A 21,305-nucleotide genomic window follows, 5' to 3' on the forward strand; every position below is an offset into this window, starting at 1 on the left:
CATGATCAGATTTCCCATAGACATGCCCGAGGGAGCTAATATCTAATTGGACCTGTGTTTAAGGGATGGGAGCAGAGTGGGTGCCTACGGGGGGCTGAGAGTGACAAGCAGAGGCACAGGAAGAAAACCAGAGAGGCCTAAGACCTAGATCTCCAAGGCAGACACTAGTTAGCCCCTCACTCGAATCCGCTTTCTTCTCTTTTGGGGCATACACTAGACTGTATTTCATGGCCACCCCCAGTTAGTGTGTCTGTGAGTTCCAACTCACGGAGTGTGAGCAGAACGGAGGTGAACCCCTGCTAGGCCTGGCCTATAAGAACCTTCCACTTGGCCTCCTCGGAGCAATTGCCCCTGACCCCTGGTAGGAATGGAGGCCGCCCTAAAAGAGACATTGGAAACCCTGTGTTCAAGATGGCAGAGCCTGTTAGCCTGTTCCCTGGATGACCAGGTAGAGGGGGACAGCCTCAGTAACCAGTCCACTGTCCTGGAACTGATATTCTGGCAAGAAATGCACTTCTGTTGTATTTGAGCCATTCCATTTTGGGGTCTGTTGGTCACAGCAGCAGAACTTACCCTCACTAATACAGTCTTTCTGTAGGGTGGCGCACCCTACAAAACCACATGTTGGGGGAGAGAAGAAGAAATGGGGATATCTGTTCTTTGCAGCTTACAAATGTAGCTGGACCCCATATGGAAAAGGAGAACATTTACCAGGCTCTTCAGAGTCAAGGGTTGCCTCTTCTCAAGCAGGGACCCTGCCTCTGTTTCCCTGGGCTCCTGAGTTGACCTCAGGGCGTTGGAGCTCCTCTAGCTCTGGGAGCCGGCAGTAAAGCCAGGTGTTGCCTGTCAGGGAATGTCCTCAAACCTGGCTGAGCTCATTACCTCTGAGAGCCAGCAACTCTTCCTCCTGTTAAATTCTGTAATGTTGGACAATCTGCCTGCTGTCCCCACTTACCCAAGTTCTACGGAATGGACTTGCCAATGTTTCAGCATCCCAACCTACTATCTCTGGCACCTGGAAGTTCAAAGACAGCAAGCCCTGATAGGCAGCAAGCCCTGATTTTCAGTTCCAAAGCTATCGGTGGTACTGCTGGGTGGGAAGAGGGCAGTGCTGTGCCCTGAGCTGCCTGGGAAAGGGCCAAGAGGGGTTGCATAAGGTCCTGTCCCCTCTCCTGGAGTCTTCTGGTTGCTAAGAACTTGTTGAGTGACAATCAGAAGACTTCCTTGATTTTCATGGTTTGAGACAGGTCCTTAGAGATGGGCCACACCAGCCCTGACATGCCATGCTGAGCCCAGTGCTGGCCGCCCCACACCTCTCTCCTCCCTTCCAGCTTTATCTCTGTACTGCGCTTTTTGGAGTCCTTCCCTTGCACCCTGCCACTTGGAATCCTCTTCATCCTTGCAGGCCCAGCTCCTACACGAAGCCTTCCTTTACCTTCCCAAGCCCCAGGGCTGTCTCCCTGCCTTGGGCACAAAGTAGCCTCTCCATTCACCTCTCTATGTCACATGTTACTGGGCACATGCCCAGTAAATGTCCCGTGTTTGCTTGACACCACAGTGGAGACTCTCTGCTTTGCCTGCAGTGACCTCTGGCTCCCTTAGGGATGAGGGCCACTGAGGGATTTCCTGGCTGTAGGGTCATGGTTCAGACCTCCATTCAAGGGCCAGTTGCTCTGCTGAGTCACTAGCTCAGTGACTTTGCCTAAGCTTCTTTTTTTTTTTTTTTTTTTTTGAGACAGAGTCTCACTCTGTTGCCCAGGCTAGAGTGAGTGCCGTGGCGTCAGCCTAGCTCACAGCAACCTCAAACTCCTGAGCTCAAAGGATCCTCCTGTCTCAGCCTCCCGAGTAGTTGGGACTACAGGCATGCACCACCATGCCCGGCTAATTTTTTCTATATATATTTTTAGCTGTCCCTATAATTTCTTTCTAGTTTTAGTAGAGATGGGGTCTCGCTCTTGCTCAGGCTGGTCTTGAACTCCTGAGCTCAAATGATCCGCCCACCTCGGCCTCCCAGAGTGCTAGGATTACAGGCGTGAGCCACCGCGCCCGGCCCGTGCCTAAGCTTCTTAGTTTCCTAAGAAGCCTCAGTTTTCCTTGTTTGCAAAATGGAGATTAATAAAACTTACCTTGTAGGACCTTTGTGAAAAATAAACTTGAGAAGGCATCCAAAACACTTATTAATAGTTTATGTTCAGTAAATATTAGCTATTATTTTTCTAAGAGTACTGGTAGGATTATTGTATCAGAAATGAATCATACTTGACCAGGCGCAGTGGCTTGCACCTGTAATCCTAGCATTCTGGGAGGCTGAGGCGAGAGGATTGCTTGAGGTCAGAAGTTCGAGACCAGCCTGAGCAAGAGCGAGACCCTCGTCTCTACTAAACATAGAAAAACTTAGCCAGGCAACTAAAAAAGTTGGAAAAAGTTAGCTGGGCAGGGTGGCACATGCCTGTAGTCCCAGCTATTCGGGAGGCTGAGGCAGGAGGATAGCTTAAACCCAGGAGTTTGAGGTTGCTGTGAGCTAGGCTGATGGCATGGTACTCTAGCCCAGGCAACAGAGCGAGACTCTGTCTCAAAAAAAAAAAAAAAAAAAAAAAAAAAGAAAGAAAGAAAGAAGGAAATGAATCATTCTGGTTGCTTTGGACAAATTAATCTGCAACATAAAATATTTTATCTTTTACCACACTAACTTGATGTGGGCAGCTTGCAATGCACGAGTTCCAGATCCGTCTTTGTACACCCAGAGCACACTTCCTTCCTCTTCGCACAGAGCTAACTCTTGGAGCTCTTTTCACCCCCAATGTTTCTTACTGCAGTTGGTGATACACGGTTTTTAGTATTTTTTTCCGGCGGTGGTGTTTAACACCTGTCTTTCCCCAGACTGTCACCTCCACAAAAGCAGAAACCATGTCCGTTTTCGTCTCCATTTCATACCCCCAGCGCCTAGCACACTGCCCGGCATAAAGTAGGTGCTCAACCGGGTCTGAGGAATTATTAATATTATGTATGCGCGAGAAAGAAGGATGCTGGTAACGCGCCCAAGGTGGCGCAGCCAGTGTGCGGGGAGCCCCGCGCTTAAGTCTCGGCGGCTTTAAAGGTGTCTCCCAAAAAGTCGGGCGGACACTTGGAGCAGGGTGGCTCGGGCAGGGCTGGGTCGTGGCGGCTGGCAGGCGCGGAGAGGCGACATCCGGCCTCCCGGGGCATTTGGCTTTCAAGGTCCGGGCCAGTTCGCTCGCGGACAAGGTCAGCCCGCGGGCAGCTGGGAACCAGCCCCGGCGCCCCGGGCTGGCGGCTGCAGTTCCCCAGGGGGCGCCGGGGGCGTTGCCGCTGGGCAGGGGCGGGTTCCGGCTCTGAGTCCCGCCCGCCCGGGAGCGCCTGGGGCCGGGCCGCTCCGGAAGACGCCGGCCGAGCCGGAGCTGGAGCGGCCGCGCGCCGCGGGCAGGTGAGGTTGCGCTGCTGCGCGGGCTGGCCAGGCCCCCGGCGCCCCGGGCGGGATAGGGACCCAGACCCCGGCGCGCGGATCAGGGCCAGGCGAACGCCGCGGACGGCGTGGGGAGGTCGGTTGTGGAGTTGTGGCTTTGGGAGCGGTGGGCGGTCGCCCGGGATGCGCGGCTCGGGCCTGCACCACCCCTGTTTACTCCCGGTGCCGCGGGCGGAGGAAACTCTCCACGGTCCCCGCTGGCCCCTAAATCCCTGCTAAATCTTCCCCGGAAAGACGGGCTCTGGCCGGGCAGAGCAAGCGGGGAAGGAGGGACACGGGCGGGGGGTAACCCCGGTCTTGGGAGGCTCCGAGTCGCCGCTGGGGAGAAGCTGCCGAGCGGTCCGGAGTGAAGCTGGTATCAGAGGGCAGGGGGAAAGCCCCAGTGTCTAAGAGAAAAGTCACTGGGATTACGCGGGGGCCCATAGACTTGGGGGTGCACCGAGAGGCCAGCTTCTCCCCTCCGTGAAGCCCGAGGTCGCAGGGGTGGCGGAACTAGCTGTGAATGGACAGGACGCCTGGAATCAACCAGGAGCTGAGTTAGTGGGTGACGTTGGGCTTTCCTTCCAGCACCACCCACTCAACACCGCCTCCCCCACCCGCTTTCCTCCAACAAGTCTCTTTGATGCTAGGAGCTAAGGTGAGGATGGGGAGGGTAAGGTCGCTTGGGAGCTGATGGTCCTGTGGGAGGACAGGCGCAGGGCAGAGGGTCACACATAGCTTGGGCAGGGACTTGCAGGTTTCCGGGCTCTGCACCTGTGTCAAAGGCCGGTGTTGAGGTTCTAGTGTGTGCGCATGCACTGGAGAGCCCCAGGCTCTCAGATCCCTCCTGCCTTCACCCCAGCGTGAGAGAGGAGTTCTCCAAGGAGCACTGCGTGTAGTCACAGATCCAGAGCATCTCCGTTTCACCCAGGCGGGCACTGAGCCCCAGCCAGGGTGAGGCCTCGCACAGGACTACCCAGCCCGAAAGCAGTGGAGCCCGGCAGACGGGGATGCTCCAGGGCCAGCCTGGCCTTTGTCTGGTGGTGAAATGAAGGCAGGGTCCAGGTGCAGGCGGTGGGCAGACCATGGGGGTGTTAAGGGGACCACAAAGTAACTGGCTCTGAGGAGGATGGACAAGTTGCTTGGCCTAGGTTTTCAGTACAGGAGTGTTTATGACACCCAGATGAACCTGTCAGCCCAAAACTGCCCTCTCCTGGGGTAGCAAAGGAGACTGCTCCCTCTTCAGACTTTGAGTCCCTTTCAAAAATTGGTCTTTTTTGGGGGGAGGGACTGGGCATGGAGTGTTCAGGGAGGGGGCCGCCTGCACCTCTCCCTCCCCTTGGTGGAGAGGGGACATCCATAGTGCTTTTTTTTTTTTTTTTTGAGACAGGGTCTTGCTCTGTCACCCTGGATAGAGTGCAGTGGCATCGTCAGAGCTCACTGCAACCTCCAACTCCTGGGGCTCAAGTGATCCTCCTGTCTGAGACTCTCGAGTAGCTGGGACTACAGGCTAGTGCCATGACGTCTGGCTAACTTTTTCTATTTTTTTTGTAGAGACGGGGTCTTGCTCTTGCTCAGGCTGGTCTTGAACTCCTGACCTCAAGCAATCCTCCTGCCTCAGCCTCCCAGAGTGCTAGGATTACAGGCATTTACAGGCATGAGCCACCATGCCCGGCCTCCGTGGTGCTTTGAGTCAGGATTTAGTGGCCTTCTGATCCAGGACGGCCACTCTGGAAACATGGCTATACAGAGGGCCGGTGTTGAAATCTGCCCTGTGTGCAAGCCATGGCGACTCAGAAAGCTGCATGCTGTGTTTGTAATCTTTGTGAAGCAATACTGGGGCGAAGCTGGGGCGACATGCTTGCTGTAATCAGAGCCCAAATGGTTTCTGGTGTGTGTCTTCTGAGGCATGAACTCTCAACAGCTTTGGCATGAATGTAACTTGCTCTTTTTTCAGTAAATTCCTAAAGGCCCCTTACTGTTAGAAAAAGAATCCCCTGGGATTAGTGGGATCAGGCTGGTGTCCTTGTCAGAGAAAACAGGGTTGACTGAGCAAATTAACGAGTGTAAACTAGATGGTGTGTGTTAGGAGAGGGGACAAAGGTAAAATGACTTGGGAGTTGCTGGACAATCAGAGTTTGTTCTGTTCTCTTGGGCCTTCTTTTAAGCTGGCATTCCTGAATGTGGACAAATATATTAAGATTCTCTGTACTTCCTCCCTGGGCTCTGATGTTGAGTTCAAAATTAAATGGTACGCTGAGTGCAGTGGCTCACGCCTGTAATCCTAGCACTCTGGGAGGCCGAGGTGGGAGGATAGCTCAAGGTCAGGAGTTCGAGACCAGCCTGAGCAAGAGCGAGACCCCCGTCTCTACTAAAAATAGAAAGAAATTATATGGACAGCTAAAAATATATATAGAAAAAATTAGCCGGGAATGGTGGCGCATGCCTGTAGTCCCAGCTACTCAGGAGGCTGAGACAGAAGGATTGCTTGAGCCCAGGAGTTTGAGGTCGCTGTGAGCTAGGCTGAGGCCACAGCACTCTAGCCGGGGCAATAGAGTGAGACTCTGTCTCAAAAAAAAAAAAAAAAAAAAAAAATTAAATGATAGGTTTGGCAGTTCCTCAAAAAGTTAAACGTAAAGTTACTATATGACCAGGAAATTCCATACCTAGATATATACTAAAAAGAACTGAAAACATGTGTTGACACAAAAATTTGTACACAGATGTTCATAGTAGCATTATTCACAATCGCCAAAAAGTGGAATCAACCCAGATGTTCAGCAACTAATGAATGGATAGACCAAATGTGGTATATTCATACGATGGAGTTTACTTAGCCATACAAAGGAATGTAATACCCATGCGTGTATGACAGGGATGAACCTTGTGAATATTGTGTTAAGTGAAAACCAGACACAAAAGGCCACGTGTTGGATAATTCCATTGACACGAACTGGCTAGAATAGGCATGTCTGTAGCGACAGAAAGTGGATTAGTAGTTGCCAAAGGCTGGGGTTAGGGGGGAGGGGAGTAACTGCCAATGGGTACAGGGTTTATTTTGGGGGTGATGAATACGTTCTGGAATTAGATAGTTGTGATTGTCGCGCTACTTAGTGAATATACTAAAACCCACTGAACTTACATTTTAAATGGTAGATTTTATATGGGAATTATATTTTTGGTTTAAGAAATATTACATGGTGAGAGGCCTCTCCTGTTTTTAAAGCTTTATTATTTGTGCAAAAATGACATATTTGTTGGAAAAAGAATTCAAACAATACAAAAAATCTCAAGAAAATAAATACATCATCTATGACTGCTGTTAGCATTTTGGTTTAGAGAGCAGGTTGGAGCTGTTGAGGATTGAGCTTGGGCAAGTTACTGAACTCTTACCCAAAACAGGGAGAAAAACCCATGAAGATATGGGTGAAAGTGCAACACGTGCTGCCTGTTGTGCTCATTACGTGTATGTGTGTGTGTGTGTGTGTGTGTACACCCAGGTGCACGTGTCTTATTGCCCACGAATGGGACTAGGTTCTACTTGTGGATCTATTGCCTTTTTCATGGATGGACTTTTCTTGTAAAAACACAACTCACCCTTTAAAAATGACTGGCTACAGAATATTCCATTGTATGGCTGTATTATAGTGTGTCCTGTGGTCTCCCACGGATGGAGTTTCCATTGGTTGATGGGGTCTCACACTGAAGTTATGTTGCCGCCCAACTGGGTTCATTTGCCCGATGCCCAATACACGGAGTCAGCAGGTTTTATGGCAGAGAAAGAGTTTTATTCTGCATAGCGCTCCATAGGGAGATGGGAGAAATTTCTCAAATCCACTTCCCTGAGAATTTGGGAGACAGAGTTTTTAAAGTCGGTTTGGCATAGGCAATTGAATCTGCTAATTGGCTGGGTTCGGGGCGGAACCATAGGGTTGTAGAAATTGTCTTCTTTGCTGACCAGGTTCTAGGGTGGGGGTCACAAGACCAGTTGAGTCAGTTCCTCGGTATGGGCCACTGGTCTGGGTGGGTCAGCCGTTCCCCTGGAATGTGGGACCTGGAGGATATCTCCGAAACTACCTCCAGGTTTTAGAAAGGTGGTATTATCTACGGAGAAAGCTGGGAATCTTTATGACCACCAGCTGTGTGGTTCCAGAGTGGCAATTATAGAGAAGCAAACAGGGGACAGTGACTAATTATCATTATTTTTAGCTAGGCCCTTACCACAGTTCGCCTTGTAGCCCTTCTTATTAATTTGCAAGGGCGGTTCCAGTTGTTTGCCCAGCACTGCTGCTCTGTTAGACCACGTACTGGAACATCCATTAATACCTCACCTGCAGGTTCAGCACCTCCAGGGTGTGTGGCTGGAAGCGCAGGCCCATGCTTAAGCCCTTGGTTTAGGTGTCTGGCAGAGCGGGTCATGGCCAAGCAAAGGGGAATCTGCCGTCCTTGGGGACTCGGCAAGAATTCCCAGTGGCAGCACCAAGGAGAGTGGGCCTGTCCAGGGTGTTGGGCAAGGGGCTGCTGAGGAGGAAGGGACACTGGCCAGAGTCGCTGGCCTCCCCGTTCTGTTTGTTTGTTTGGTGTCAGAGGTCAGCGGAGGAGAGAGAAGAGCAGATTGCAGGAGAGGCCTCAGGCCGAGTGCAGTGTGAAAGGGCCTCCCCTCCCTGACCCTGCCCTCTGGCCCCGGACCCCCACGGGAACTCCAGAGGAGCAGCTGCCTCCAAGGGGCCTGCCGAGTTGGGTGAGGCCAGGGTTTGCCCTCTGGGGAATCAGGTTGGTGATCCTGGGGAGGGGGGGTCAGGGGGTCAGCTGCTGTGGCCAAGTCACTGCCCTTTCGGCCTGCCCTGGGGCTGCTGGGCTTTGAGGCGGGCTTGTATGTCCACCTGGTTGTTCAAGCTGCCCTGGCGTGGTGGGCTGTCTGTGCTAGTCCCTGCCACTCCTGGCCTCCCCATCTTTGTGCCACAGTGCCCTGAACTCCTCCCACCCCCCTCCCCCACTTCTTGCCACTGGGCCTCTGGCCTAAGTTGTCCCTCTGCCGGGAAGGCCGCTGACCTTAGCTCTTTTTCAGGCTCTAGGATCTCCTCCTTGAGTACCTGGGGGGTGCAGCGGGACCTGATCCACGGTGGACCGCTCTTTCCCCAGCAAGCTGTGTAGCCCCTCTTGGGACCCCTGCACAGCCAGCCCGAAAGTGGGGCTTTCTGGGTGTTTTCTTGACGTCACCCCTGGCTGCCAGTCCCAAGGGCAGGGCCCAGCACAGAGGAGGCCGTGCTCGAGAGGGCAGGCGATACACAGCCTGCCTCAGTGCGCCTCCAACCTTTCTGGGCCCCAGGAGACAGCCTTCTGGCCTAGTTGGCAGATTCAGCCTGACACACACTCAGGGATCAGCTCTGGACAGCCTTTCTGAGGGCCTGGAGCAGTGAAGGTGGCCCTGCCTGCCAGGGCCCTTGTCCTGAGTCCCAGCCCTGCCATCTGTAAAATGGAACGTCCAAGCCTCAATGCATCAGGGACCATTTGTAAGATGTGGCTTGCGATTGCGGTTCCCCACAGGTGTGCCCCCCATTTCTCGTAACTGTCCACCTGCCCAGCTCCACGCGTGATTTGCGTTACACAGCTGGTCCCGTGACTTTGCAAGCGCTGCCTTCATAAGGGCAGGAACCACATCTGCCTGTCTGAGCAGAGTCCACAGCGCAGAGCACGTCAGAGCAGGAGCTCAGTCCGTGTTAGTTGTTGGGCGAACGTTACTCCCCTCTTCAAAAGTCTTTGATGAAAAATAGTGAGTAAAAAAACAGTACAGAATAGAAGTTTGTTTAACGTGTGCACAAAGTAATCGTGACTGAAGGTGCGGTGACATCTCTGGAAGGAATCCTACAAACTTGGCGACAGCGGATGCCTTCGGAGACGGGAGCTGGGTGGCCGGGGGATGGGGTGGAAGTGGGATAGCCCTTGTTCCTTCTGAATTTAATTCAAATTTTGCAGAATTGGAATTTCATTAATAAAAGATTTACCTCATTTAAAAAGGTATTTGGTGGCATCTGAGGCCTTTGGCTGTGGGCCTGCCCCTGCCCTCCCTGTCCCCTGACTGTGTGCTGTGCTCTCCTCTCCGTCCTGGCAGCGCCTGTTCGAGATGGGGTCCCAGGTCTCAGTGGACGCGGGAGCTCTGCACGTGGTGATTGTGGGCGGGGGCTTCGGCGGGATCGCAGCCGCCAGCCAGCTGCAGGCGCTGAACGTCCCCTTCATGCTGGTGGACATGAAGGACTCCTTCCACCACAACGTGGCAGCCCTCCGGGCCTCCGTGGAGAGTGGTAACTCGCTGCTGTCCGGGGCATGATTTCAGGGCTGGGGTGGTTTTGTCCACTTAGGGCAAAGTGCCTGCATTCCACCATTAGACAAGTTCCGGAGAACCTCAAGGTCACTGGTCGTAAGCAGCTACCATAGTGAGACCCAGAAGTGAGAGCTTGCGCTTCTCTGAGGGGTGAGGCCCAGGTGGGCCCCCTAGAGGGTGGTGGGTACCCCAGGTGTACCTGCTGGCCCAGCTCTTTGGCCAAGGGAGCCCCTGTTGGGGCGCAGCCCAGGAGAGGTTCTGACTTCCTCTGGCTTCCCGTGGGCAGCCTGGTTCCACACTGTGACCTCTTCTATGTCCATTCCCCAGGATTTGCCAAAAAGACATTCATTTCCTACTCGGTGACCTTCAAGGACAACTTCCGGCAGGGCCTGGTGGTCGGCATAGACGTGAAGAATCAGACGGTGCTGCTGCAGGGCGGGGAGGTGAGTGCCAGTGCGGGGCTGGCCCTGCGTGAGCGGGCGCGGAAGGGCCTGGCAGGTCTTCCCAGGGGTCGAGAGAGCCCTCGCTGTGACCCCCAAGCCCCACCTGCTGCTGGGCAGACGGCAGATTCCTCATAAACAGAAGGCTTGATCGCAGCAACCACAAGGACATGGTGGCAGGTATTTCTTGTGTCTTTCCTGTATGCCAGGCACTGTCCTCAGCCTTTACGTGAATCTCATTTAACGTTCACCGTGCCTCTAGGAGGTAGGTGGCGTAACCTCCTTTTACAGAGAGGCTAATCCAGAGTTAGGCGCAAACGTGATCCCACCCCCACCCCCGATTTGGGAAGTCATCGGGGCAGACTGTGTATTCCCCGCCCTGGTGTGTGTAGCACGGTGCCTGCTACTGCCTGCGATGACTCGATGACTCGGGTGGGCTGCGGCCAGCCCAGATGGGGAGTCACCTCCAGCCCAGCCCCTGGCTGCTATCTGAAGCTAAGGGGGGATTGAAAAAAAACAGAGACACAGTTCTTATCCTCAGTGAGTGTGTGATTTCGTGTGAATCAGTCCTCCTTGAATTAATTTTAGGACTGGAGAATTTCCTTGTTGAAAAATTTCCTGCAGTTTCGGGTCATGCTCTTCAGAGCCCTAGAAGGGTCCATGGGGGCATCTCGGGGCTCCAGGTGGGAAGAGGGGGTGAGTGGAGTCCAGACCCTCCGGCCCCCTCCCATTGGAGCAGCTTTGTTTTTGTCAACTGTATGTATTTAGGCTCCAAACAAGATTTCCTTTTCTTTCTTTTGTTTTTTTGGTGGGGGTAGGAGAAGCGTTCTTCTAAAATACCCAGGAGGTTCCTAACTAATCCACATAGGAAGCTGGAATCCTGCTTATGCCCACAAACAGCCCGTTCCTGCTGACCTTCACCTGCTGTGGGGCTCGCTCCTTCCTCTCCCTGCTGGGCGGCTCCGTTGCCCAGGTGTTCTCTAGGCAGGAGGTCACATCTACTTCCTTACGTATAATATTTCCCTGGGTTCTAGTGCCGTCCTTTGGCCTAACCAGTGTGGCGAACTTGCCTCCCTCAAAGGAGGGCTGCCTCGGTGGGCCCAGAAGGGCTTCTTCACCTGGTGCTCCTTGGTCGGGGGTGAGGGGGCCTGGAGTAGGATGCAGAGGCCCAGGCCTCCCCTGGTCTGCCCTCATCTTTCTTCCTCTCGTCCCTCCCAGGCCCTGCCCTTCTCACATCTCATCCTGGCCACAGGCAGCACCGGGCCCTTCCCGGGCAAGTTCAATGAGATGTCCAGCCAGGAGGCTGCCATCCAAGCCTACGAGGACATGGTGAAGCAGGTGAGCTGCGTGCCGAGGTTTGGGACAGCACGGGCAGGAGGGAGGACAGCCAGGAGGATGCCGGAGATGCAGCTGGGAGACCACAGAGGTGGCTTCAGAGCTGCTGGCTGCAGCTGTAGAGTTGGAGAGTCACTAGGAGACTTTTCTGGGAGGAGACCTTGGACCTGCCACTGAAGCCTGAATGTGAGCACCTGCTCATGTTGCGCATGGCATGTCCTTGGCTGGTCTCTCTTGGGGCTTTTGTTGTTCATGTCCCCTCCCATTCACACAGGGCTCTGTTTTGTAGAGCAGGCTTAGATCCATGCTCTGTTTTCACAGCAGTCCTGCAGGGTGGGTAGGAGGAAGCAGGTTTGGCCCCCAAAGTTGGAAAGTATTGCCCGTCTTTGGCCAAGGAAGCCACACTGTGGGCTGCACTGCCAGGCAGGGGTGGGGGTGTAGGTGTGTCTCACGTGTCTCTCTTCTCCAGGTCCAGCGCTCGCGGTTCATCGTGGTGGTGGGAGGAGGCTCCGCAGGAGTGGAGATGGCAGCAGAGATTAAAACGGAATACCCCGAGAAAGAGGTGGGCAGGCTGCCTTGATTTTGTGCTCTGTGGTTGGCTTCTGTTTCCATTAAGGAACATCAGCAATTTGCTCAGGGCCTGGGAGGCTGGAGCTCCATTCTTGTAAACTGGGAGTAAACTGGGAGTGTGTGTTTACCGTCTGGTGCCAAGGTGCGATTCTGCTGCTCTGGGTGTGTCCTCATTCAGTGAGAGGTCGTGCCCTCTGCTCCAACCAGGAGGATCAAGCCCAGGAGAGATACCTTGCAAAAGCTGAACTTCTTTATCGCCTTCAGAATTCAGGCCTTTGTGATATAAATGTAGCTTTGATTACCTTTTCTTGTCATTGCAGGCTTGGACAAAGACACCCTCAGTTGGTCTTTTGGTCTGTTTGTCTGATACAGCCACACTGTGGTCCATGCTCAGTGGCGGGGGGCTGGGGGAGGCCTGCAGTGCAGCCCCTTGACTGCCCAGGCTGGGGAGTGGGTGGTGTGGGGGTGACGGGAAACTTGCCCTTCCCCAGAAAGTTCGCTGAAAGATCAGCTCACAATTAAGGCAGATTAATAAGAGGAAGAGGTTCTCACAGGGAGAATCACAGAGTGATTACCCAATATCCCAATGGGATCCAGATACTTTTATACCTGTTTTTTTAGAGGGGAGGGGCAGATGAGGGGTATAGGTAATTCTGTTTAGGGGCAATAAATGGTTGCTAGGGAGGATGAATTGCTACTTGGAGAATGAGTGGATGGGGAGAAACGGATTGGCTTGTAAATTAACCTGAGAGACTTGTTTGAAATGATTTGGGGCAGGTCTGGTTGTATTCTTGATTTTCTTTCCTGCAGTATAGTGACATCACAGGGAGGGGAAGTCCATTGTTCTTTTGGCAGGTCAGTCAGGTTTATGCAGATACAGGAACACACCTTCCAATGCCTTGTGATCTCCGAGAGCCTTTAATTCAAAATATTGTTTATAGCAAGGAGTTGTATTTTGGGGTGAAATTTCCTGAGCTCCTTCAGCGGCCAGCACTGCCTTCTCCCTACGGGTGTGTTTGATCAGCCTCCCCCGTTCCCTGCTAGTGCTCAAGGCATCGAGAGCCTGCCTGGCAGCCTGGAGAGGACAAGGAGATCCTGGCATGCCGTTGGGGCTTGGCCGAGGCTGAGTAATGATCGTAATTACGGGTCCTCCAGGCAAGGGCTGGCTTGCGGCTCATGCCAGATTAGCTGCTGAGAGCCGCACGGGCCTGTGGATGGTTCGTTTTTCCCTAGGGCCAGGCAGGTTGGTTTTGAAAAGAAAGATCAATACGAGCTAATTTAATTATGGGGCTATTCTCTGACGGAGTGTTGGAAATTATTATGAGTGATTGATATAAAGGTTATTCATTTGATTTATGAGGGTTGTGTGGGGAAAAACCAACCTGTCTTTCTCTGCACTCACACTCAACACTTCTGTGACGAGATGTGCAGCGGTTTTTCCCCTCCGCTGACCAGTTCTTCGACACCGTCGGGGTGTCCTGTAATTGGGTTCAATTCAGCTCAGCTCAATTCGGTGCTGACACTACCTGGAGTTAGCCCGGACCCCACGAGACTGCCCCACTTCAGACCCGAGCTGCAAGTTGTAGGTCCTGGCTTACCCACCCACACCTCTGTCCCACTGGGCTACAAATTGGATGTTCCCATGACCCTCTCCTTGGGTGTGATGACGTGCTAGAGTGGCTCACAGAACCCAGGAAAACAGTTTCCTTACTAACACTGAATGATTATAAAGGATATTTTCAAGGACACAAATAAGCAGGCAGATGAACAGATACACAAGGCGAGGTGTAGAGGGGTCCTTAGCACAGGCGCTACTGTTGCCATGGAGTTGGGGTGCACCACTCTTGGGGCACATGGACATGTTCACCAACCAGGAGCTCCCTGGACCCCGTACGTTAGGGATTTTTATGGAGGCTTCATCATGTAGGCATGATTGATCATTCGCTCAATCTCCGGCCCCTCTCCCCTCCCTAGAGGATGGGGTTGGGCAGAAAGTTCCAGGCTTGCAATCATGGCTTGATCTTGCTGGTGACCAGCCCCCATCCAGGAGCCCACCAAGGGTCCCCTCATTAGAACAAAAGATGCTCCTCTTACCCAGGAAATTCCAAGGGTATTAGGAGCTCTGTGTCAGGAACCAGCATCAAAGACCAAATAGTAGAACAAATGATTTCTCCTGGCACCCCTTTTATGAGAGTTTTCAGAGCTCTGTGTCAGGAACTGGGGGCAGAGACCAATAAATACATTTTTTTCTTATTTCACAGGGGTAAGACCAGTTTGAAATAGTAAATTAGTTCAGGTAATTCAATATAATGTCCGTATGTGTAAGATTAGTAGACAAATAAGAGTAGTAGCAGCCACCCTTTATTAAGGACTTAATATGTGCTGAGTTACATGCCTTATACATATTCTCCTGTTCATCAATACAAAATTCCTGTGAGTGCGACTATTGTGCCCATTTTAGTGAGCCTCCGGGAGCTGTCCGAGTGAGGAGCAGAGATGAGATTTCAACCCAGGCGGTCGGATTCCAAAGTCCAGGCTTTGAACATGATTGAAGGCTGCCTCCTGCTTCCTTGTCCCAGACAAGAAGAAGTGCCTGGGAGCGCTAATTTTAGAACTAGCTTTAATGTTGGTGACAGCCTGATTTGTAGTTGGAATGTCAGTGGTTTATATGGATTGTATAATTGTCAGTGCCCAAGGATGCTTGAAAATAATTTTCCAGGTGGCCCGAGGGGAGGTATGGCTGGTGGTGAATTGGCACACTGGTGGTCCTCTGGCCTGGGGGCAGCAGGGTGGTACTGCAAGAGTGCTAGACTAGGACACGTGGGCGAAAGCCCGGCTTGCAACTGACTGGTTCCAGCCTAGGACAAATTACTTCTCTGGGGCCTCGGTTTCCTCATCTGTAACCTGGAGGCAGGGGAGGAGGTGGATGTTGATGTGAGTCGAAGTCTCAGGGGCTCCTTCTCAGGCCCTGTGGTCCTTTCGTCCCCAGGTCACTCTCATCCACTCCCAAGTACCCCTGGCCGACAAGGAGCTCCTGCCCTGCGTCCGGCAGGAAGTGAAGGAGATCCTCCTCCGGAAGGGCGTGCAGCTGCTGCTGAGTACGTGCCACCTCGCCTCCCTCCCTGCCCCGCCTGGCTGGTGAGATGGGGCTCAGGGGCTTGGTCCCTGCCTCCAGCTGGAGGGGGGCCACAGTCCCCCCAGCCTCTCTCTCTTCCACCGTATCCTGAGTTGAGCATGCAGCACCCCAAAGTGGCCATGAACATCAAAGCCCCTGTGTGCCTTGTCCTGCTGGAAGTCGTGTCTGTCACCGGGCAGGGTAGCGACTCTGGTACTTAGAGGGTTTCTTTCCATGTGTTGGAGACAGAAGTATCCTGGCCATTGCTTTGGACACAGTGCACGTTGTGGGATGCCTACTTGCTGAATGGTTTTTTTTTAAGTGCATCTAAAGGATTTGCCCTGGATTATGATGTCTCTGTGGTAGGGGGAGTAGGTTTATTGGTTTCTATTTTGAGAGTGGTGAGGAGTGTGGTTTTCGTCCAGAGTAAGAGGGATGTGAACCACCCCGCACTTAGAGAGTGGGGCTCTAACCCCATACTTTACTGCACTGGGCCTCAACCTCCTCCTTTTTTGCAAGGGCTGGGGGTGAGGCATCTGTTCCATGAAAGTCCCTCATGGCTGTCACAGCCTCCTTTTGGTAACTGGTTGCAGAGTACTGTTACCACTTTACTTTCAGACAATGAGTATAGTGATCTGGCTTCTCTGACATCCTGGTTTTTCCCTTTGTCCGTGGTGTACTTGGGTGTCTTGTCCTGCCTGGTTGGGATGGTGTAGCTGACATTCAAAGAGGCATGTCTGAGGTTTTCCATTAAATAGCTTTTCCCAGAACTGCTTAGGAAACTCAGCCTCCCTTCCCTCAATGGCTTCTTGGAACTTTCCTCCAGCTGGATCACTCAGGATTGGCTTCTCGGGGCAGTAGAGTGGACGGAGGGAGGGGCATGGCGGGAAGACGGGAGTGGCAGAATGGCCCAGCGGGGCCACAGCAGTCCAGGCCTTCCTCGGGGCCAGCCTTGGCGTGGGGCCCCGGCTGGATGGGTGCCCGCTCTGCCAGCCTCCCGGTCACGGAAGCCCTTCGACAGGCGAGCGAGTGAGCAACCTGGAAGAGCTGCCCCTCAACGAGTATCGAGAGTACATCAAAGTGCAGACGGACAAAGGCACGGAGGTGGCCACCAACCTGGTGATTCTCTGCAACGGCATCAAGATCAACAGCTCTGCCTACCGCAGCGCGTTTGGTAAGCGGGCGGCCGAGCCGTGGCCTCTCCCCCAGCTGCCTGCTTAGCGCTCTCCGAGAACGCCCTTGTCCCCAGGAATCAGCACCTCCCTGCCTGCCCCCTTCTCCACAGCACATCAAACTTTAAATTCAGGGTAGGGGCCACCGGCAGAGCTTTCCTCAGCTGTGATGGCGACTCTGCTCAGGGTGGCCACAGTCACCGGAATCTTCTGAAACTAGGGCTGCCCCCTGGTGGTAAGAGATGGGAAAAGGTTTCAGAGAAATGAGAAAGACCCATTTTCTGTTACTTTCCTTTCCTACATGGATGTGGAGGATATTTGGGGTCAGTCCTTTCTTTGTTCACATGTGCGCTGCTGTCCCCAAACTCATGCCACTTGAGCTTGGACTGATCCTATGGGGAGTGGAAGCAATGATGTGGCCTCGTTTCCTAAAGCTCAGTGTGTGACCGTGTAGCCAGCTGGACGTGGGGAGGTGAACTGACTGTGTTTAAGCCTCTGTGAGTGAGCAGGAGACTCAGTAGCCAGGCCCTGTGGTTGCTTCGTGTCCTCCGGTCCCCGTCGTTTTCTCCCAAGTACCCTTTCCTGATAAGGAGCTCCTGCCTTGTGTCCAGCGGGAAGCAATGATCCAATCTCAGAAGAAAGCAGCCTGTCCAGACCGAGTGTAGGGGTGAGACTGAGGCCTCTAATGGACAGAGATCTCAGAATTTAACACCTAAGGGTCTTAGTAGTGTATTTTCAAAGATAAGTTATTTTAAGTCCTTTAAAATAAGCTTGCAGTTTATCATTTATTTAAAAAAACTATAGGCCAGGCGAGGTGGCTCACACCTGTAATCCTAGCACTGTGGGAGGCCGAGGTGGGAGGATCCCTTAACGCCAGGAGTTCGAGACCAGCCTGAACAAGAGGGAGAACCCATCTCTACTAAAAATAAAAAAAATCAGCTGGGCGTGGTGGCGCTCACCTATAGTCCCAGCTACTTGGGAGGCAGAGACAGGAGGATCACTTGAGCCGAGGAGTTGGGGTTGCAGTGAGCTATGATGACACCACTGCACTCTACCCAGGGTGACAGAGCTGGACTCTGTCTCAAAAAAAAATCTTGCATTTTCTGTTTGCTTAGAATAAAAAGAAAAACAAAACAACAACAACAAAAAGAAAACTTACCTACATTCAAAAGTAAAATTTAAGACTTGGCTAATTATTGTAACTTGGAAAAAGTTATGTGCATTTCTGAAAGGAGGCTTGCTGGTGTTTTGACCCGTTGCTACCCTGGAATCAGTAACCTTGCTTTTGCAGGAAGACTTCCGAGGTGAGGACTTCAGACAGGAATGAATTAGGTGGGAGGATTGCCTCTTGAGCGCACACCTGGGAGGGTGACCTGAGCAGCACCTGTTGGCCAGCACCTGGAGCTTGTCCTCACTTCCTTCTGGTGGCCACTTAACACGGCAACTGAGGTTCTTGGTTTTGTGTCATTTTGCCCAGCAGAGAGCAGACTGGCCGGCAACGGTGCTCTGAGAGTGAACGAGCACCTCCAGGTGGAGGGCCACAGCAATATCTATGCCATCGGCGACTGTGCCGACGTGCGGGAGCCCAAGATGGCCTACCACGCTGGCCTCCACGCCAACATTGCCGTGGCCAACATCGTCAACTCCACGAAACAGAGGCCCCTCAAGGCCTATAAGCCAGGTAAGGGAAGCCCCAGGTGCTTCGAAATTTTAAGAGTTTGGGGTTAGACATTGGAAGCCTTTTTGGGCCATAAGGTGCCTGACCACTAGAGGAAACTTTTCACACTGGTGACAGAAACACCCTCCTAGAGCTGTTTAAAACTAAATTGGGGTCTCATGCACCTTCTTGAAAGTCTTATACATTTCCTGGGCCTGAGTCTGAAGGCCCCGGGCAGGGATTTCGCTCTGGGAATTGCAGTGTGTGTGTGTGTGTGTGTGTGTGTGTGTCTGCTCCACAGGTGCGCTGACGTTCCTGCTGTCCATGGGGAGGAATGACGGCGTGGGCCAGATCAGTGGCTTCTACGTGGGGCGGCTCATGGTGCGGCTGGCCAAGAGCCGGGACCTGTTCGTGTCCACGAGCTGGAAAACCATGCGGCAGTCTCCACCCTGACGGGGAGGCGACCATGCAGGTGAACAGACCGCTTGACAGCAGGCGCCCACCTGGCGAGAGCTAACGGGCAAAAGCTGTTTTTCTAGATTGAGATGCCAATGATGTACTGACTGGAAATGCAACTTGTGTAAAACCAAAAATGGTGGGGGCAGGGGCAGGGAAGGGAGAGAGAGGCATTAAACAAAAAAGACTCCCCTCTAGAGAATTCTTTATGGGTTTCGAAGGTCTGCTTGCAGCTGTACTGGCTGAATGGCTCACATGTGCTGGCTGGGTGGTCTTGGGGAGGCCACAGCCAGTCTCTGTGCCCCGGCTCCTCTTGGACGTGTGCGTGTGTGCACGTGTGTGCGTGCAGGCCTGCGTGGGCATGGGGTCTGGCATTCAGAGCTCTCAGAGAGCCGGGCTCCTGGTGGCTGGCATCTGTCTGTGAGGGCAGGAAGGAGCCTGCACCGTGAGACCAGAGGAAGGGGGCTGGGGTGGAGAGGTGGTCTGCACCCCAAATCCCTGCCATCGCGTGGAGGGGGAGCCCGTGCATTTGGCAACAACCAGGTTGTTAACGGGAGCCTTATTTTAAACTCCCCAACTTGTGTTTAGTCCTCATGCTCCTCATGCTTCGTGAACCTTTCTACACTTCTACTTTTAGATCCTAACTATATACCATAGGTTACATTTAAGAAGAGAGAGTTTGACAAAATTTCCCTCCTGGTTAACCCACCCTAGCAAAGAGTGAGTTTTTACCAAGCCAGCCTGGCTGCCAGCCGCTGGAGGTTGTCAGGAAAGGCCGCAGAGAAATGTGATCCTTTGAGGGGGGTACAGAGGCAGTTCAGCAGGTGACCCCTCAGCGTATTTCCAGGTTACCATCGTGGGCAAATTTGTAAGGAACAAAACTGCAGCTGGTGCGGGGGGCAGGGAGGGGGCCGTGAGGGACTTTGTGCTTTTGTGCTTCTCCTCCCTGGCCAACCCCAGGGCTGCCTGTCTAGAGGTACTAACTGCCAGCCACGTGGCAATAATCTCTGCAACTGACTGTTAAGGTCCATAAATGGCTCTGTTTAGGAGAGATCTTCCAATAGGGAGAGCCTGTTTCGGCCCACCTAGGTCAAACCAGAGCAGAAGTGGCCGATGAAGTCAGCTGGATAAATTCAGGCCCTGACCTCCTCACCTGCCCCTCCCTGCTCACTTTGGTGGTGGCCTCTGGGCACTCAGAGTCCTTGGGACTCCAATCTCACGGGATTCTCAGCCCATCCCCTATTTGGGCTGTGGCCCAAGGTCTGTTCCATTTTATTGCCCAGGCCCGAGTGAGACCTGTGCCTCTCTCCCGGAGGATGACTCCTCGACAGTGGCTTCGTTCAAGGCTTTGTCCTTGTGGACAGGGCCACAGGCTCACCCTCCCCGGAAGCAGGACCTGCTGCCTGAGAAGCACAGCCCTGGTGTCTGACCCGGAGCCTCGTGTGGCAGGACGCTCAGCCTGTCAGTGACGGGCCTTGTTCTGTTTACTGATGACATTCTAGATGCATCTACCCATGGGGAACACAGTTTTCCAAACTGAGAAGAATGTTGCAATAAAAGCATATGTTGTAAGAAAGATGCTGGATCTTTTATTTTTTCTTTTCATTTTCTTTTTCTTTAAAAAACAAAACAAAATAATGCCTGAAGCAAAAACTTTTTAGGAGTAGTTACAGATATTACAGGGCTAGGGGTGGGGGCACAAAACAAAAGAGAAAAGCACCAGTGAGATGTTGTCCCCATTTTCTCTCCGTCACGGAATACAGACAACCAGCAAAGCCCGAGTCACTTTCATGCTCTCTTCCCTTGTAAAAAGGAGGAACAGAAGATCTTAAGAATTTCAAAAGGATTTTTTTTTTTTGTGAGTGTGTGTAAAAGTCAATGCTACAAATCTAAAACGAGGTCTTTTTTTTTTTTTTCCTCCTAAAACAACGGGAAGAAAACACATGGAAAGAAGCCGTTCATGGAGACCTGCTTAATTATGGACTGAGGCTCTTGAAGGAGAATATAAAATGCAGAGGGCTCCTCCCATGGGCAGGACCTGCCCACTGCCCTCTCTGCCGCCCTCCGCTCCCCTGCCCTGCCGTCACCCTTCTTCTCTCCTTTTAAAAAATAAAACCCCCCTCTCGTGACTCCGATCCTCCTCCGATCCCTGTTGGAAAGCACAGTGGCTACTTGGCGTCGAGCTTGGCCATCTCCTGCACGTAGATGCCGATGCTCTCGCTGTCGAAGAGCAGGAAGTACACGTTCTTCAGCGAGGACGCGCTCGAGTCGTCGAAGTGGGCTGAGATGGCCTTGAGGGTCACCTGGGCTGCCGTCTGTTTGGGAAAGCAGTTTCTGTGCCAAAGCAAAAGAAGAGCTGGCATCATTTCGGTCCCCGGGAAGGTCACGTGGTGCCCTTGTTTTCACGGCATGGGGCCGGATCCTAGTCAAAGGGGACAGCCTGGGAGGGGCAGGGGCAGGCAGGGGTGTTGTCCCCACTATATAAGTGCCACACTGACTCAGAGAGGTACAGTGATGTTAGCCAAGGTCACAGGGCTGGCAGGGGAGGAGTCACTGTATTTGAATCTGTGTCCCCTGACTCAAGTTGAACTTGGCTTTAAAAAGGCTAGCAATTCAGCATTGAAAATACCTGGTCTGCATAAAAGAAAATTTGGGTGTTATTAGCTCCCTCAAAACTAGTTTACATGCTAAGCAGATGGTTTGGTAAAGGGCAGAAATGTACGCTCAAAAGCCTGTCTTCGTAATTCCTTTTTCATGCACTTGATATGTCTCTCATTG

The 21,305-nt window shown here is 52.8% G+C and overlaps 2 protein-coding genes across 4 annotated transcripts in view; one reads left to right on the forward strand and one right to left on the reverse strand.

The window, feature by feature from the left end:
• Positions 1-3,262: 3,262 nt before the first annotated feature.
• AIFM2 (AIF family member 2) lies at positions 3,263-18,543 on the forward strand. 3 transcript variants are annotated; one of them, XM_069460740.1, is made up of 9 exons: positions 3,263-3,442; positions 9,573-9,762; positions 10,110-10,225; positions 11,441-11,560; positions 12,027-12,119; positions 15,117-15,225; positions 16,264-16,416; positions 17,892-18,095; positions 18,373-18,543. In XM_069460740.1, exons 2-9 carry the CDS (start codon positions 9,585-9,587, stop codon positions 18,522-18,524), a joined length of 1,125 nt encoding a protein of 374 aa, XP_069316841.1. In that variant the 5' UTR covers positions 3,263-3,442; positions 9,573-9,584; the 3' UTR covers positions 18,525-18,543. The 3 variants fall into 3 exon arrangements, with proteins under 3 accessions (XP_069316841.1, XP_069316843.1, XP_069316842.1); XM_069460742.1 differs by having other exon boundaries at positions 3,267-3,442; positions 17,895-18,095; XM_069460741.1 differs by lacking the exon at positions 3,263-3,442 and adding an exon at positions 8,863-9,233.
• Positions 18,544-20,690: 2,147 nt separating this feature from the next.
• The window catches only part of MACROH2A2 (macroH2A.2 histone), a 46,909-nt gene continuing 46,294 nt past the window's right edge, over positions 20,691-21,305 (reverse strand). The window contains exon 9 of the mRNA XM_069460743.1: positions 20,691-20,861. Within this exon, the coding sequence (XP_069316844.1) occupies positions 20,696-20,861 (166 nt within the window). The 3' untranslated portion in view covers positions 20,691-20,695. The remainder of the gene's footprint in view (positions 20,862-21,305) is intronic.

Source organism: Eulemur rufifrons, chromosome 28, assembly GCF_041146395.1.
Source record: "Eulemur rufifrons isolate Redbay chromosome 28, OSU_ERuf_1, whole genome shotgun sequence".
In the NCBI taxonomy this organism is placed as follows: Eukaryota; Metazoa; Chordata; class Mammalia; order Primates; family Lemuridae; genus Eulemur; species Eulemur rufifrons.